This window comes from Spermophilus citellus, assembly GCF_964194105.1.
Source record: "Spermophilus citellus genome assembly, chromosome: 5".
Classification (NCBI taxonomy): Eukaryota; Metazoa; Chordata; class Mammalia; order Rodentia; family Sciuridae; genus Spermophilus; species Spermophilus citellus.
This window is the reverse complement of record NC_138186.1, coordinates 148,110,518-148,128,748: the sequence shown is the minus strand read 5'-3', so window position 1 is coordinate 148,128,748 and position 18,231 is coordinate 148,110,518. Positions and strand designations below refer to the sequence as shown.

Here is an 18,231-nt window from a genome sequence, read left to right as displayed (position 1 = left end):
CCCTAGAGGCAGGTAAAGAGCAGAAAGCAAAAAGGCCTGAAGTGAATCAAGATATAAACTATGCAATGCATAACTACAAATCCAGTCGCAATGGTAAATCATGCAGTACAACATGCAATAGTTATAATCAAAGTGAACTATGCTGTTAAAATGAAGCCAAGGAAAGCCTGGGGATGGGATGATTCACAGGTCACAAGGAAACAATCCCCAAATCAGCTATACTCACCTATACCTCTATTCACAAGTGAACGAACTCTCCTTATGGCCCAGTGCCACAGTCCTTCCCTACTGTGGGGTTGGGAAGGTCCCTTGAAGTAACTCTGGAAGGGCTCACTTAAGGAACTGGACTTTCACTGAAAATAGTAATCAAACAAACACTGAAGATTTTCCAGTAAAAACCACACAGCAAGGGCTCCCAGATCCAGCCTTGCCAAGAAAAAAAAAAAAAGGCTTCCCACAAGAAGCAGAATATAGATTTTGGAAGATCAACATTTACTGCAAACCAAGGGAGTAAGTAAGCCAAGGTCTACCTGGTTCTTCCAATTAAAAAGAATCCCTAATTGGGAAGCAGCCACACTACATCACAAACTGAGATCCCCAAAACCTGTATAAAAAAACCCCAAATCACTGCACAAGTATTTGCTTTTTCAAACTGCACTATGATTTGCAGACTTTGTCACAAACAATACCATGATATCCTCACTTTCTCCAGATAAACTTGGACTGGGAAAGGTTCAGTGGACTTGCAAGATGGCATAGCCAGTTCTACAGCTCTGGCCTATGCTTTCCAAATCTCATACTCTTTTGAACAAGCAGTAAGCGTGGGAACCTTTTCCAAATCACAAATATTTGAGAAGGTACAAGGGCTGCCTGGATCAGCGTGATGCACGGTATGTGAATAAACTCTTACTTCGATTGAGTGCTATGTTCTCATTTTATTAGCATACACATGTAATTTCAGTTCAAGTGCCAAAATGAGAAAAATGAGAACTTTCTTCTGACTTGGCAGTTAAGTTTGTTATCACAAGCAAGATAGGGGCAATTTAGCCTTAAGAGATCTCAGTTTGCAGTTTGGTTCTTAAGAACTGGCGATAACAAGTACATAATGGGCCTTTATCTACAAGTTTCAAAGTCCTACTGAGCTGGTATAAAAACTGCAGGGATTTTAGAAATGTGAAAGAGACAGGTGTTGAACACTGGAGCTCAGCTGTCTACTAGACAGTAGTGGCCAGAGACATAGGAGACGTCAGGGAGAGCAGCAAGAATTGCAACCAATTGCAAACAGAACCTCCCAAACTGGAAAAAAAGAAAAATAGAACCTTACAAATGTAACAGCATTACTGTGACTGATATTCAAATGAAATATACACTAACCCTATGCCATGCTCAAAACATTCTGCCCACAAGTAACTTCACAAATTTTTCCACTCTCCCCTACCTTAACTAAAAAAAAAAATAAAATAAAAAAAAAAAAGTTCTAGTTCTGTGTAGATGTTATAATAATAAAAACATTTCTAGTCAGCAAGAACCACCTTAAATAAAGCTGAAAGACAATAATCTAGGGAAAACACATGCCAAAGATTATCCTGAATGTACAAACACTTCATGCAAATCAAAAAGAAAACAAATATCTTATTAGTAAAATGTACAAAGATCACAAATAATAAAATGTACAAATATACAAAAATATGCAAATAATCAGTATACACAGAAAAAGATATTTACTCACTGAGAATTCTAAAACTCAAATAAAAATATCAAAGCGAGACCATTTTTTTCTATCTGGCCAAGATAAAAATGGCAATGAAAATTTACATCAGGGAATGTGAATAAATGAGCACTCCATAAGCTCGGAGTGTGGCTCAGTGGTAGGATGCTTAACTAACATGTCCAAGGCCCTGGGTTAAGTCTCCAGTACTAAGGAAGGAAAAGAGCACTCCTTACATTGCCAGTGTTAGTATAAACAGGCACAGTGTTAGTGTACAGGCAAACCCTTTCTGAAGATAGGTTTGGCAATACATATCTAACCAGTGATCCCACTTTTAGGAATTTACATTCAAGAAAAGACTCATGTCCTACTGATGAACTCTAGTCCATTAAGAACAGAAGTGCCAGCTCAAACATTCACAATCTCCAAACTGCCAAAACCAGGAATTCCTTCTATAGTACAGAGAAGGAATAAGATAAATGGGTACAATGCATGAGTAAAGTACTTCCTTAGACAAAGTACTGCCTTATAAATTTAATTTCAGTCTAACTATCAGAATAAGCATGAATTCTTTTAAAAGCAATATAAACACACACTGCTTCTTTAAATGTTTTTATACTGAACTTAAGTCCTCTACCTGAAAAGCCTGCATATAGTTTTGCATTATTTATGCATTATAAAGGTGGTCAAGATGAACCCAATTTTGGCATAAGGATTAGATACGTTTCTCTTCACTCAAACATACCTTTTCTGCAAGAAGGAAAGAAGGCCAACCCCTGATACTTGGCATCCTCAAATGCTGGAGCTGGGCATGGGGCACACACCTAAAATTATACCTGTAATCCCAGTGACTTGTGAAGCTGAGCCAGGAGGTTCATAAGTTTAAGGCCAGCAATTTAGAGAGGTCCTAAGCAACTTAGCAAGACCTGTCTCAAAAACTAAAAAAGACTGGGGAGTGAGGTGTGCTGCTGGGGATATATCTCAGTGGTAAAGAAACACTGGGTTCAATCCCCACAAAAACAAACAAGCAAACATAGATTGTAGGGTACTGCACCTGGCTTCTAGTAAGCACTTAGAAAACAGAGTTGTGGTACCTTCATTGTTCCTGACACTGTGAATGACTGCTTCTCCTTTATGCAGCTTCCCTGAGTTCTACAGTCCTAATATACTTATCATCAAGAATCTTACATAGATTGAGGTTGTGGCTCAGTGGTAGAACACTTGCCTAGCATGTATGAGGCTCTAGGTTTGAACCTCAGCACTACATCAAAAGATAAATAAATTTAAAAAGGCATTGTGTCCATCTACAATTAAATATATAAAATCTTACCTAATTTGCTCCTGTACTGCAACACATCATCTTTACTCTAAAACTAATAGCCTAATATAATGGAATCTTATCATTATAGAGCTAAAGTTACTTTAGTATGTAAGCCCTGCAAGATAAGAACAGATAGGAGGAATTGGAAACTGAATGAAGTCACTAAGTTACCGTACCTGTGTTGGATATTCACATTTCTGCCTCTACCACTGAAGGGCACTTCTATTTCTCAATGCCAGCCTCTCTCCATGATTTCTGGCATCACTTCTTGGTGCTGTCTATATTTGTTCATTAACACCCATCACCAACTATCCCACACTCAAGCTTCTCTGATTACAGGCCATATCTGCTACCAATCAAAAACAGCCAGAACTTGATTCTGTATATTCCCTGGGTTCCATTTCTGCCCAGACACTGAGTTGTGTTAGGCATAGCAAGTTGTATTACAATAGAGTTCTATTAAATATCCTATCATCATATTCAGGAGTGCTCATTTAGAAACATAAAACAAAGTTTGTGATTCAATTTCTACATTAGTATAGAAAGACTCTCCTGAAATGTTTCTATAACTTGAAGGGACATGATCTAAAGTATAATCAAACTTATGCTTATCCCTAAGGAAAAATACATCTCCTTAACTTACAAGAGAAATCCAATACACAGCTAACTTTTGCCTAAATGTGTGCTCTTGATCAGTTTTGTTATAGGCATATGCCTCAAGGCATTCTATTTCTAATGAATTCCCAATAAAATGAAATAACAGAAATATAACATACGGGCCACCTTTTGCTATCTGACTCTGTAATTGCTCTTTTGGGGGTGTGGCAATATTTATTGAAGGGACTCACAATATGCCATTATGGTACAGAAATTATTTTGAGCTGAAGACTTTGAATTGCTGAAATTTCTTGTCTAAAAGCAGAACCTTCCCAAAGAACTCAATTATCATAAATCCCCTCCCCGAGAGCAACCAGGAAGGACTGATATTCTCCCCCCCCCTCTCTCTCTCTCTCTCCCTCTCTCTCTCTCTCTCTCTCTCTATATATATATATATATATATACACACACACACACATAACAGCAGAATGCATTACAATTCTTATTACATATATAGAGCTCCATTTTTCATATCTCTGGTTGTATACATAGTATACTCACACCAATTTGTGTCTTCATACATATACTTTGGATAATAATGATTATCACATTCAACCATCATTAATTACCCCATGCCCCCTCCCTTCTCCTCCCACCTCTCTGCCCTATCTAGAGTTCTATTCCTCCCATGCTCCCTTCTCCCTATCCCACTGTCAATCAGCTTCTTTATATCAAAGAAAACATTCGGCATTTGTTTTTTTGGGATTGGCTAACTACACTTAGCATTATCTTCTCTTACTCCATCCATTAACCTGCAAATGCCATGATTTTATTCTCTTTTATGATGAGGAATATTCCATTGTGTGTATATATATATATACACACACCACATTTTATTTATCCATTCTTCTACTGAAGGGCATCTAGATTGGTTCCACAATTTAGCTATTGTGAATTGTGCCTGTGTCCCTGTAGTATGCTGTTTTTAAGTCCTTTGGGTATAGACCAAGGAGAGGGATAATAGCTGGGTCAAATGGTGGTTCCATTCCCAATTTTCCAAGAAATCACCATACTGCTTTCCATATTGGCTGCACCAATTTGCAGTCCCATCAGCAGTGTATGAGTGTACCTTTTTCCCCACATCCTCACCAACACTTATTGTTGTTTGTATGCATAACAGCTGCCATTCTGAATGAATCAATAAATAGGATGGACTCAAACTAAAAAAGTTTCTTCTCAGAAAAAAAAAATCTGTGAGGTGAATAGATAGCCTACATACTTGGGAGCAAATCTTTACCCTTCACACATCAGATACAGCACTATTCACTAGGGTATATAAAGAACTCAAGAAAGCTAGACACCAAAAAAAAAAAAAAAAAACCCAATCAATAAATGGGCCCAGGACCTGAAGAGACACTTCTCAGAAGATGATGAACAATCAATCAACAAACATGAAAAAATGTTCACCATCACTAGCAATTAGAGAAATGAAAATCAAAACCCCTCTAAGATTTCATCTCACTCCAGAACTGACTCTTATTACCAGAAATGACTAGTCTCCACATCAAACAGACATTATCACAAAACTATTATATATCCATCTATTCTCCTAAAAGCTCATTCAAAAAAAATCATTTGTTTTCCTGTAAGTACTTGTTTCCCCATCTTTTCCCATTAAACTGGTATAGAAGCCCCAAATTCTAAGCACCTTTGAGTCAAGTTTTTTCTCTGATGAAATGTCCTTTCTATTGCTAATCTATTTTTTATCAATTTGCAGGCCCTCAAATACAGAGCCTAAGAGGGCAGAGCAAATGTTTTTCCTTTCCAGCAATATAAATCTATGAAATGCACTGTATTATGCCCCTACATCAGAATCATGTTTTCTTATTAAATGCAGCTTAATCAATTATATGATTAATATTTAACACTTCCTCTTAAGTCTTCGTTTTTCTCACTTTTCTTTAAATAACTTTTCTTCTTGTTTCTAACTCAGACTATTTTCAAGTATTATCCTAAGTACTTTCCCTTTCTACTCCTGACAGACAACATATAAATTTTAAGTGTTAGAAACACTACTCTTTGCCAGTTTAAAAAAGCTCAAGGACAATCAAGCTAAACTATCTTATTGATTAAATAGAGCAAAATGCTATTTTGCCAACCACAGAAAAATTCAAAACTTTTAAAATAAACAGAACTAAAAAACATAGTCACTTTGTGCAAAATAATGACAGTGCCTGTCACAAGAGTTTGCTTTAAAATTAAAAGATGATAAAAATAAAATAAAAAATTAGTCCAACCAGGTACAGAGATATACACTTGCTACCAAGATGAAAAAAAAAAAAACCTTAGGGACAATTCCCTCCCTCTAGAGTAAACCCATCTGCTCAGATGGTCCCAACTCCCCCTCCTAGCATTTAGTTTTTTGAAGTTAACCTCAATTAGCTAACCTCCCATGGCTCAGAAAGCACAGCGCTGCTAGTTCCCACAATTAAGACTGGGTGCTATGACACTGTCATCCTCCTGGGCAGAAAAACAGTGTGTGTGCCATGTGTCCACTGCTTCCACTGGAAAAATCACAATCAAGGGCCTATGGCAAGTTCAACCTCCAATTTCTGACTAGCTATATCAAAATATAACCATCCTGTTAAAATGTACAACAGTGTAAACAAGCTTATCAACTTCCTATGAGTATCCCATTTTGCAGATTCAGCTGATCATGTCCCTCAACAAAGTTTGGTGGATAGTGTCTGGTTCTTCACTGACTACAAAACAACTTGTTTGAATGTCCAGCCCCAGGCCCGTTGGAGTTGCTACCAATGCACCTTAGAACAGCCATATCAAACTCCTGGCAGCAACTAGAGCAAGGAAGGCCCTTTCCCACTCCTGCCTGAAATATTCTTCTTCAGCCTTCAGAATTTACCACCTCTCTTTCTGCAGTACTCAACTCTTTTCCTCTAGAAAATCGTTTTTCTGCTAAGCACCCATAGCACATTTTCATGGCCCCTGGTATTTACAGGTCTCTCTGCTAGTTTCACTATGAGCCTTGAAAGGTGTGGATTCTGATGCCTCCAAGTGTAATTCTATATTATATACTTTCAGTCATGGTAGACAATAAGCACATAATAAATGTTCAGTAAATGAATGAGCGCAGAGAAAACAAAACAATGAGCAAAGGAATGAGGAAATAATGAATGAATTCTCCACTTGTTGCCTGGAGAGGAAAAAAAGGGTTTTTCAGGTAATTCTCAAGCCCTGGCTGATCTGATCCTAAAGGATACCCTGGGCTCTTTGCTTCCTTTCAATTATTCATCAACTCCACATACTCAACTTTACTCCTCCATCTTCAAATTCAATCTCTAAATTTAATCCAACATTCTACTATCTCACATGTTCCTGCTTCTTACTTCACAGCTGCCCATGTGTAGTACATGTAATAACCTACTTGTATTTATTTTGATAGAAGGAAAATATAACCATTTTTGCATGTTGTTTTTCACCTTTTTCTTTTTCATTCAACATCTGATTTTTTCCAGCTAAACCATGATCAGAGAGAGATGAAAGGGGAAGAAAAGCAGATTACTTACCTTCAAAGCACTTCCTGAATAAAAATCTGTATGATGCCAGAGTAGTCTTTACATTTATACTAAGGAAACCCTCAACCACCTTCTTAATGCCTCAGTATCTGTTCTTAAGAGCATGACAACTTGGAAGTTTTATACTTGGATAAGGCTAAACAAACCACAAACTTATAAAGCTATTGTTGATGTGCCACTATGTTCCAGGCCCTTGCCAAGATCTTTCACATAGACTGTTTTCCTTCAAAAACACCCGCAAAGGTTTGCACTTAGAAAATGGAGGTTAAGAAAGGTTTTTGCCCCAAAGTCACTTTTTACTAAAACTGTGGCACTTAGCTTTATACCCAGCTCTGTTTAAAAATCCATGTTTACTACAACTTTAAAAAACTCTAGGCCTTACTTCATAAGATTAAAATGATATAAGACAAAATTTTAAAGGCCTATGCCTGTGCTATGGCAAATTCAAACATAGTAAGTAATACTAATTCTTCACTAACTCTTTTACTAGTTACCAAAATATCATTCATCATTATTAGATAATTTGTTGAATCCCTGCAGACTACCAAATCCCTGAATACCATATAAGTCCCCAGCAGAAATAAAACTATGACAGCATCTGCTGCAGAATCTAGATCCAAACAGGGCCCTCCTGTTGCTGAACTATTTGGGGGTGCCAACAATCCTCCAGCATGCCTTTAAAATAACAAGAACCAGAGCCCAGTGAAGCCATGGGGAAAAGTCACTCTACAGAGTACTTTTAAACCAGTACAACCTTTCTAGTGCAATATGTCAGTGTGTATTAAAAGGCATAAAAAATGTGTATCTTTTGCACAAATCCTGATAAGAATTTAAGGAAGGCCTATGGTCCAAAAGTTTGTGCCCATCCAAAACTCATGTTGAACTTAATACCCAATGCATATTAAAGGGATGGCCTTCAAGAGGTTATTAGGCCATATGAGTTCTGCCCTCATCGATGGGATTAACGCCCTTATTTTTAAAAAGGACATTAATGAGGAAGAAAATACGCCCCTTCTACCTATTCTAATGTCATCCATAAAACAGGCCCTTACCAGGCACTGAATATGAAAAAATTTTAGAAGGCTACAAGAATACATATCAAGGGGCTGGGGATATGGCTCAAGCGGTAGCGCGCTCGCCTGGCATGCATGCGGCCCGGGTTCGATCCTCAGCACCACATACAAAGATGTTGTGTCCGCCGAAAACTAAAAAATAAATATTAAAATTCTCTTTTTTTTAAAAAAAGAATACATATTAAAATGTTAATAATGGGGATCTCAAAGTGGTGAGATTGTATGTTTAACTAGAATTTTTTTTAAAAAAACGTGGCTTTTTTTAAGAGTTTCTGCAAATGCTCATTTTATCCTTGGAAAAAATAATAAAAAAACACAATATTTTCAATTATATAAGTCTCTTATGAATGCCAAAGATTTGGTGATCAAAATCAGTTAGGACAGATCTTTTTTTCCCCTTAAAATGTTCCTTCTGGGCTAGGGATATAGCTCAGGGATACAGCACTTGCCTATTATGTGCAAGGCCCAGAGTTCAATCCTCAGCACTGCCAAAAAAGAAAAAACAAATCTCCTTCTGTTACCTTCAAGTTCCTTAATTATATTGTCCATAGCTAAAATCTGAAGTAAATTCAGGAGGTTTAAGTGGCAAGAGATTTCTCAGTTTTATCTACTGTTTTCAATTTTCTGAAGAATGATATATATTCTCAGACTTACAGGAAAGTTTACATTGAAGGTTTAGTTACTACTGGAACTGAAGCACAGGTCGTATAACAAGTAAAGAAATAAAGAACAGACTGTGCATAAAGCACCATTAGTGAAACACTGAACAATTCTTCACTATAACATACATAAGTCCACAGGAAGAATCTATGATGGATGAGGCAGTATTTTCTAAGGCCTTACCTTTTTTTTTTTTTTTTTTTTTTTTTTTTTTTTTGCCTGCACAGTCCCTTTGCAGCTCCACTGCAAAGGTGAATTTCAAAAGACAATGTCCAAAAGCAGCACATATTTTTAAAGTCCTAGCAACACCAATTTCTAGATGAAGCAAGAAAATGCTTGCAAGATAATAATACTGCCCTACATATTTCTTAGATCCTCAATAGATATTCTTTAATATAAAAATAAACAGTAGGCAAACACTCCTTATTTTCCTTCTAATGGATACTGCTAATTTATACATGTAGTAAGAACTAATGTAAACACCTAAAATGAGACTCTTTATGTATTTTATGTATGGAGTTATAAAAAGTATACTTAGTGGTCTCAATACCCAACAAAATTGAAATCTTCATAGGGAACAGGTGGTATTCCGAAAGAAATCTACTTGCAAACAGAACATATGGGATTCAGTACACAGTTTCCCAAGGAAACAATGGTATAATGGTGGTTAACTCCCAGTCTGGCCCACAAAGCCTATTCAGTTGTTAGTGAGAAATATTTATACCACATCTGCATTTTACATGAGTGGTAACTGGCAATCTAAGTAAAGAAACCAGTAATACTAGGGGAGTTAAGAGTCCCTTTGCACAAAGGATCTCCAATTGAAAAAAATGCCACCCCCAAGGTCATATCCCCCCCTTCTAGAGGGCAGCCCAAGGCCAAATAACCAGTCAATGTCTTGAGGTGATATACTCTGATGGGCTATCCAAGACCAGAGCTTTCCCTCCTCTACCAGTGTATCACAGTTCAACTCTTCCCTCTGCTGAAATCTACTTCTTCCCCTCTCCTACTAGTCAGGAGCACTCTCTGACAAACTTCCTGCACATACATATCTGTCTCAGAAATTATTTCTAGGATCTGAAACAAACAACTAATATTTTATAAGCTCATATTTTAAGTATTACACTGTCCTAGTGTATCTATTACATATAATAGATACAGATAGGTTGCTATGTATGGGTATGTACTATCTCATTTTACACATGCAGAAAAGTACAGCTCAGAGAAGTTAAATTATTTGACCAAGGTCACTTTTAGGTCTACCAAATGCAAGTCCAATCACTAATTCCATTTACTAGAAAGAGTTGTTGAATAACTTGAGGCAGAACCAGCCAAGGATTCCAGGGGCAGTCAGGAATGAGTGCCATGGTGAACCATGCTCAGCCACAAAACAGGAATTCATAAAAATACTTGGGATCCAGGCCCAATGAAAACTAGATACACAATGATCAAGGTTTCATACAGTTTTAGGCCTAAAGCAGAAAAGAAAGGCCTAAAGGAACTAGAATTTCAGAATGAAAGTACACCATTATAACCTATTGCATGATTACTAGGTCCTAAAAACAATGGTTGGCAAACCTTGTCCACCTACAATAGAAATGCTACAATATGGGTAGACACATGTTTGCTATGTAGGAGGAGGTTTCCTTAATTTGTATTCCAGCCCCTGAAAATGTTTCATAAACTAGTATCTCAAACTTATATCCAACAAATTTGTTATTAGAGGTATGATATCTTTACATTTAATATTCTATTACTTGTTCAAATGCACAACAGCAACCAGTTCAACTTGAATTCCAACCATGCCAGAGCCTCTGCAAGCTTTCCCTAGTTAGTAACTTCTTTTGTAAAGAAGGAACAACTAAAGGCTAATGTTACAATGTTCTGATAGCCACACTGTTCAAAAGCTACAAGACATTAAACCATCCTATAAATTCTAAACAACTACAAATAAAAACTATTATCTTTAAGTGAAGTCATTAAATTTGCACGTTCGCAGATGTAGATAAAACTAGTCATCAATGAGAATAGACCATTTAGAAGTTTTAACAATATAAATTTACTACTTCCTTGAAATAACTGATTCATAATTTTCATAATCACAAAATCTAGTGTTATAGTTACATTAGTTGTTATTTAGAAATACTAAAAATAGCTCAATTCAAGTAATTTTTTTAAAGAGAGGGGGGATTTTAATATTTATTTTTTAGTTTTCGGTGGACAAAACATCTTTGTTTGTATGTGGTGCTGAGGCTCAAACCCGGGCTGCACACATGCCAGGCGAGCGCGCTACCGCTTGAGCCACATCCCCAGCCCTCAATTCAAGTAATTTTAAATTTCAAAAACTAATTGGACCTTGGTTGATTCTGAGAGTTTACAAATCTGATGCCCCCTTCTGTAAAAATTCAACCAACGCCTCCTTTCCATAACCCTACATCATACACATTTTTCAAAAGCATTTACAATTTCCTTATTCATTGATTTTGTACATAGGAGGCCTCAGCATCCATGTTCAGATAACACTGAATGCAGAAAATATTGACAGGTTCTTCAAACTAAGGTGAATCATTCACTGACATGTCACATATATACCAACCAAGAACTGGGCATAATAAAATTCAGCTTACTGCTATAAGTTTGTACCTTCTATGATCCTGATAATGGCAATATACGGCCTATTTCTTCTTTTGCACATTTATTTAATAAAACAAGTTTCTACACAAAATGATAGCTTCACACATATATACAATACTGCTAAATTTGACTTTACCACTTCAAAGAAGAGTAATATCGGGCAAAATAACCAATTTAATGTTATTGAACTAGAAGTAACAACTACTTAAGAAGAAAACTTCCTCAAACCACTTTAAAGAGATCACATCTTTTGTAGCAAGAAAAGAGGAAGAGCCAACCTGAAGCTTTCACGGGAATGGGTGGGGGTGGGGGTGGGGGGTAAACCAGAGCAGGAATGCAAGCTCCATGAGGACCAAGATACCCAGTGTTGATTGCCACTGCATCCCCTACATTTTTAACACAGTACTCTAACATTGTAAGTGGTTAACATTTTTTGAATGAATAAATAATAGCTATTATTCACAGTATTTGTGAGGGACTTTACTAAATTCATTACACATAACAAGCCTTTAAAATAACAAGACCTGAGGACTTGATAGAGGAACACTGAGCCTCACAATAACCCTATGAGGGATCAATTAAATTTTTTTTCAATGTTATAAATGAAGAAATTGAGTCTCAGAAAAACTGATCTTCCCAAAATGACAAAACTCCAAAAGCCTAGGCCAAGAGTCTGTCTTAGCCAGTCTAAGCACCTTCCTTTCTACCACATTAATATCAAAATGAAGTTTAGAGTTAGAAAAACAACAGAACATGGAGAATACAGACTGGCCAAAAGTTGTATTATCAAGCATTCACAAACGAGCTAAGTTGTCTCCAAAAATAAAGAAATAAACCTTCCTATTTCAAAATTGCACAGACACAGCGCAGGGGGCCTACAGTTCTCCTCATAACAGGTTACACTAAACCTCCTGTGTTCTCAGCGCTGTGGGCTTCTCTTAAGTGCAGGTGCCCTTTTTAAAAAGTGATCTACATAAAGTATGGCTTCTAAAGCTGAAAGCTGTGTGCTCAAAGATAGATAAAAGGATCCTAACCTGCATTCACTAAAACATACATACCTACATGCTCTTCTCTGAAACACTGCCTGACCAGAGGAATTACAAGAACTGTCCAAATAAGTGTTTGCCCAGAACCCTATAATGAAATCCTGTCACATCTTGGCTATTCCCTGCTTGTACTCTCAAACGGGAGCAAGCACGCAAGCACACATGTAAGATTATCAGGCTTCTTTCTAAAAATGTGAAGCCGAACTATAGAGGATGATTTTTTTTTTTTAACTCCAGGCTGGGAACGGAAGTCAAGTTCAGATTCTCTTCCTTCCTCAAGCGAGCCAGAGAATTAAAGAGAGCGCGCGCGCACACACACACACACGCACGCGCGCGCGCGCGCACACACACACACACACACACACACCCTAATGTAAAAAAAAAAGTCTCAGGGCCTCTTCACCTGCAGCAGTCGACGCAGCAAGCCTGGGTTTGCTGGCAACTAAGGCTCCCCTGCACTGGGCGGAGAGACGGGGTGCGGGGAGCGCAGGACTGAATGAACTGGTGCCTAACTTTTCAATTCGATCATTCTTCTCAACTTGGGCAGCTCTTTCCTTCCTCCGGCCCGGGACCCACAGGGCTTCGCCAGAGCGGGCACTACGGGCAAGATTGGAAGGGAGCGCTGAGACAGCCCGACACCCGGGCACCCTCGCAGTCGGGAGCACAGGCTGTCTCTAGCACGACAACGAGCAGGGCCCGCAGGTCGGTCCCCGCCACTAGGCGTGGGGAACGCGAAGGGCAGCCGCCGCGGGGCGGAGGGGCGGGGTGAGCACTTCCTGACTCGTATTGTCCACGCACCGCCCGCGCCACCCAAGGCCCCGCCACCGCGCCGTCCCGGTCGAGGAGCAAGTTGGTGATTGCCCCGTCTTACCGTTCTTGGCGTCTCCCGCGGCCGCAGCCCCAGTGGCGGCCGCGGCGTTCGCGGCTCCGGTCCCTGCACCTCCGTTGCCCGCCGTGCCCCCGGTGCCCGCCGCACCCGCCGCCGCCGCCCCGCAGCCAGCCACCGCCGCCAGGGCCCCCCCGGCCGCCGCGCCCGCCGCTCCCGCCGCAGCCAGGGCCCCGGCTCCATTTTCCTGCTCGTCCCCGCTGCTGTTGGCACGCTTGTTTTTGCGGCCGCCTTTGCTGTTTTTGGGGTTGGGCATCTCGCTCACGAAGGTTCAGGTGTCCGGCGTCAGCGAAGGAGGTGCCCCGCGGCGCGGTCGCTGCCGGCCCCGCGCAGAGTCGGCAGAGCGGAGGGCGCGGGCCAGCGGCTCCTCTGGCGCCGTCTAGCCGCGCGGCCCGCGCCGCGCCATCCCGGCCGCCGCGCCCTCTCCGGCTTCCTGGAGCCGGCGCGCGGCCACCCGAGGCTTGCAGCCGCGCGGGCACCGCGGGCCCGGGGCGCGAGCGAAACGCTCCCGAGCCGGAGGGAAAAGGCGGGTCTCAGGCTTGTTTTGATTTGGCTGCGCTGACACGCTCTGGGCCCGCCCCCTCCCGTGACGACACTGGGGATTCGGCTTAGCCGCGCCCGCCAGGTGACCTCACGGCTGGCCGGCCCGCCCGCGTGACGTCACGTCCCGCGCGGAGCCCGCCGCCTCCGAGTGACGTCATCAGGGATCCTGAGTTGTGGACCCGCAGAGCTCTGGGTCTGCGGACCGCCATTTCTGAGGCGGCCCAGACTACGTTACAATGACTCAGAAGTTGTTTGGTGACTTTCTGACCTTTAAGTAATCGAGGCTTAAAACAATACTGTCTGGAAAAATAAGCAGGTGACTAGAAGAGGAAAGGAAAAGAAAGGATTTCATGTTAACAATCCATGGGGTGGCTTTGCCATTCAGTAACAGTAAAGAAATAGGATTGAGTTCTGGATAATTGGAATGAGGAGCAGGGTCCCTGAAATGAACCCATCACAGTCTGGTAGAAACAGTTCCCTCAAACAGAACCCATCATTTGGGTACCTGACTGAATGTTTTCTGTGACTATGCAGCAGGCCCAGTTTGGGAGAACCCAATACTGTAGGTAGCACTGAGTTGTCTTGAAAGATGTGTGGCCACCTTGTGAGGAAGAGGAAGTTAGAAAGTGACACCTGAGAAGACATGAGGACAGGGGATCACCGGGAAGAGTTTCAAGTGATCTCCTTTCTGCAGCTGTGTTCTGCCTTTTCACAGGCCAGGTCCTTCCCATCCCTGAGATCTCAGCCCAAATACATATATCACTTCCTTCAAAGTGATCCCAAAGACATCTTCCCAGAAAAGCAGCCAGAAGTATTGCCCTTTATTTTCTTTATCTACCTGTAATTATGTTGGCATTCAACATGTTTACTTATTTCTTGTCTGTCTTTCTCTTGCTCCAATAAAATACCCATAGATACATTTCATCTTTCTTGGGGACTTCAAGGAAAAGCTAGCATAACTTCGTTAAATTTATAAATTAGGTCCCTTTCCTATGAACTACAGAAGAAAGACTATTTTAGCTGACAGTTTTACAGTGTATCTGTCCTGTAGTGTAATCTTTAATTAATCCAGCTGTTCAGTCAAGGTTTTGTAGCTGTGTTGTGAAGCCTAGAGACAGGGAAGTGCTGGAAAGTGTGCCCTCCTCTGCATACTGGCTACGTTGGATTCTGGAGGACAGAGCCTGGAGCAGCAAGGAGAACCCTGGATACTCCAGAACATTTGCTCGTTGGATTTGTTAGTAGGAAAACCGATACACATTTTAATTCCCCAATACAGTATATGTTAAAGGAAATTGACCCTTTGGAGAAGTGTTATACCACATAGACAGGAAGAAAGAAGGTATTTTGTGCCTATATTTTTGTGTCTGTTTTCCCCCACCAACCCCAACATCCTCTATTCACCAGGAAAGCTGGGATTGCCCCTTTCTAACTCTGCAGTCTAACATAAAATCTTAACCACAGTCGGTGTTCAATAAAAATTTGTTCAATGGAGCATGCCTAAAGCATTCATTTGGCTACACTTTTCTAAACCTTAATGTCTCAGCTAAAGCATCAGTTCTCTAGGAATCCTCTCTGACAACCCAAAACTAGATTTGTCCCCATGGACTCCCTGTACCTTTCTCAACACAACAGCTTACACACAAGGTAAGGATATTGCCTATTCAATTGTTTCTTGCCTGGGACCCCACTATGATAGCAGAAATTCTGTCATTCATCATTATATTCTCAGTACCTAACACAGAATGTGGAATATAGTAGGTATTTATTAAATGCATGACAAATGCCTAACAGAATGTGGTATATAGTATTTATTAAATGCATGACAAATGGGTAGATGTTGCAGGATTTGGTGGCCACTTGGACCTGAGGGATGAAGAATTGAAGTCAAGAAATTCTGAAAACTAGAGGAAATGATGATGGCAGTTAATTAAATAGAGACTTCGGGAAGGACAGTGGGATTGTGGAGGAAGATAATAAACCCAAGTGACTCATTCAGACTTAGCTTAATTTCATTAGTGATACACCTTACTAGAGGTGGTTGAGAGAACTAAAAATATTTTGATGACATTAGATTTTCCCTTTCTTTTTTCTTCTTTTGTTTTTTTTAATGTGGTAAAGATGATGAAGTTTTAGGATAAAGTACCAAAAAAATTTTTGAGATAATTATTTTCTTGAATATGCACATTGCTGTCATGCCATATTGATCAGTTAGTATGCACATACCCTGCAGACAGACATTCACACCAGCTGTCTCCCACCTCTAAATAACTGAGACTTAAGAATTGGACACTTTCCCACAAAAATATCGTAATTGGCTCAAAACACACAGACATCCAGCCAGTTGCTGTTCTGGTTAATTGTGCGAGCCACCTTCTCATTCAAACTGAAACAAAATGCAAAGGAGGAAGGAGAAGCTGGGCTACTTCTTCCATGCTCAACTTCACTAATCTATTTTTAGCCTTAGTCAAATTTCAAAGAGGCTATAGTTCTGGTTTTGTAGCTGCAAAGACAAAAAACTAAAATCAAGATGTTAGAAACAAAACTTATATAAAGTTAAGGGATACCATCTTTCATATTCCGTATATTGTGTGAAATTTCATGGTAATCCTCTCCTAGCCCTTTTTTCCACTATTTCCTTTTTCCCCGCCATTCTGAAGGTGTGAGAGAGAAACACCAAAAAAGCAAAAGATGGCAAATGATGAGGCAGATCCCTCTTCCCTTTGATGCTTCCAGAAGGAAACAAAAGAGGTCTAGAAAACTGTGGGGGCACTGTGTGCTCGGTACATGTGCACTTGTCTTCTCATTACTTAATTTCCCTTGATCAGCTCATGGGCTCTGAAATATGCTTCAAAAAGCCCTCTATCCAGGTTTCTTTCCTTTAAATTTCACCCACCCTTCTCGCAAAAATAAACCCAGCAACAAATCAAGTCCTTCAAAAGTAAACCATTTACACCCTTGAGAAAAGGGATGGGTTAATCTTCTGGGTGGGACTGGAATAAGGGACCATTGTTTGAATGCTCTAGTATTGTTCGTTTGACATTTTGTGCCTTGCCTGAGTTTGGGATAAGGTTAGAGTATACAATTACGTGTTAATATACTTACAAACAGAACAAGAGGTGAGAAACTGAGTATCAAAATACAGCTTGATCTAAAAATCCTGTAGGGACACAGAAGGAATTTTGGAGATAACACAATAATGCATACAAGAGCTGTTCCCACCTGAAACAAGCTAAAAGGTGCCAAAGCCTGATCAACTAAATAGCTCTATCAAGTAAATATACCTTGAACAATGTATATTCTATGTATCATTATATTCTTCTGAAAATAATCTATCTTATGCCCACACGTTTTCTTTGAGGAATACTGACTATTATACTTATTAAGACTTTTTAAAAGGGGGTTGTAATACAGATAATAATATCAATTATTAAATGCCATAAAGTCTGCTCTACCATTAGACTGTTCCTAATTATCAGTGTTAACATTTTCTCAAATATTTGCCCTCAAAATCTCTTTTCAGTCCTTTCATAAAATGTTTTATTTGTTCTTTTTAGGTATGCATGACAGTAGCATGTATTTTGACATGTTACACATACATAGAGTATAACTTATTCTAATTAGGATCCCATTCTTGTAGTTGTACATGATGTGGAGTTTCACTTGTGGTGTAGTCATATATGAGCATTGGAAAGTTACGTTCGATTCATTCTGTCCTTCCTATTCACATCCCCCCTCCCTTCCCTTCATCCCCTTTGTCTAACCCAGTGAACTTCTATTCTTCCCCCCCCCCACACACACACACACTTGTTGTATGTCAGTATCCCATATCAGAGAGAACATATGGCCTTTGTTTTTTGGGGGATTGGCTTATTTCACTTGGTGTGATAGTCTCCACTTCCATTCATTTACTGGAAAATGCCATAATTTCATTCTTCTTTCTTTTCAGTCCTTGAATTATGATTTTTTTTACACTATATCCATGATTTTATTTTAAAAAGTGTCAGAGTTATGTCCTCAGAGACCCCTAAACTTGCTGCTTACTCTAATTTCTATGCCTTCTTTGCTCATACTGTTGTCCCAACTCAGCATCAACACTGTTATAGATCCCATTATTTCCAATAGGATACTCCTTCAGGAGATAGATCGGTATAATCTTTTCCAAGACAGATT

The 18,231-nt window shown here is 39.8% G+C and overlaps 1 protein-coding gene across 1 annotated transcript in view; it reads right to left on the bottom strand.

Moving 5' to 3' along the window:
* HECA (hdc homolog, cell cycle regulator) overlaps positions 1 to 14,094 on the bottom strand; it is a 45,361-nt gene extending 31,267 nt beyond the window's left edge. The window contains exon 1 of the mRNA XM_081294505.1: positions 13,504 to 14,094. Coding sequence (XP_081150631.1) covers positions 13,504 to 13,774 — 271 coding nt within the window. The 5' untranslated portion in view covers positions 13,775 to 14,094. The remainder of the gene's footprint in view (positions 1 to 13,503) is intronic.
* Positions 14,095 to 18,231: the final 4,137 nt, after the last annotated feature.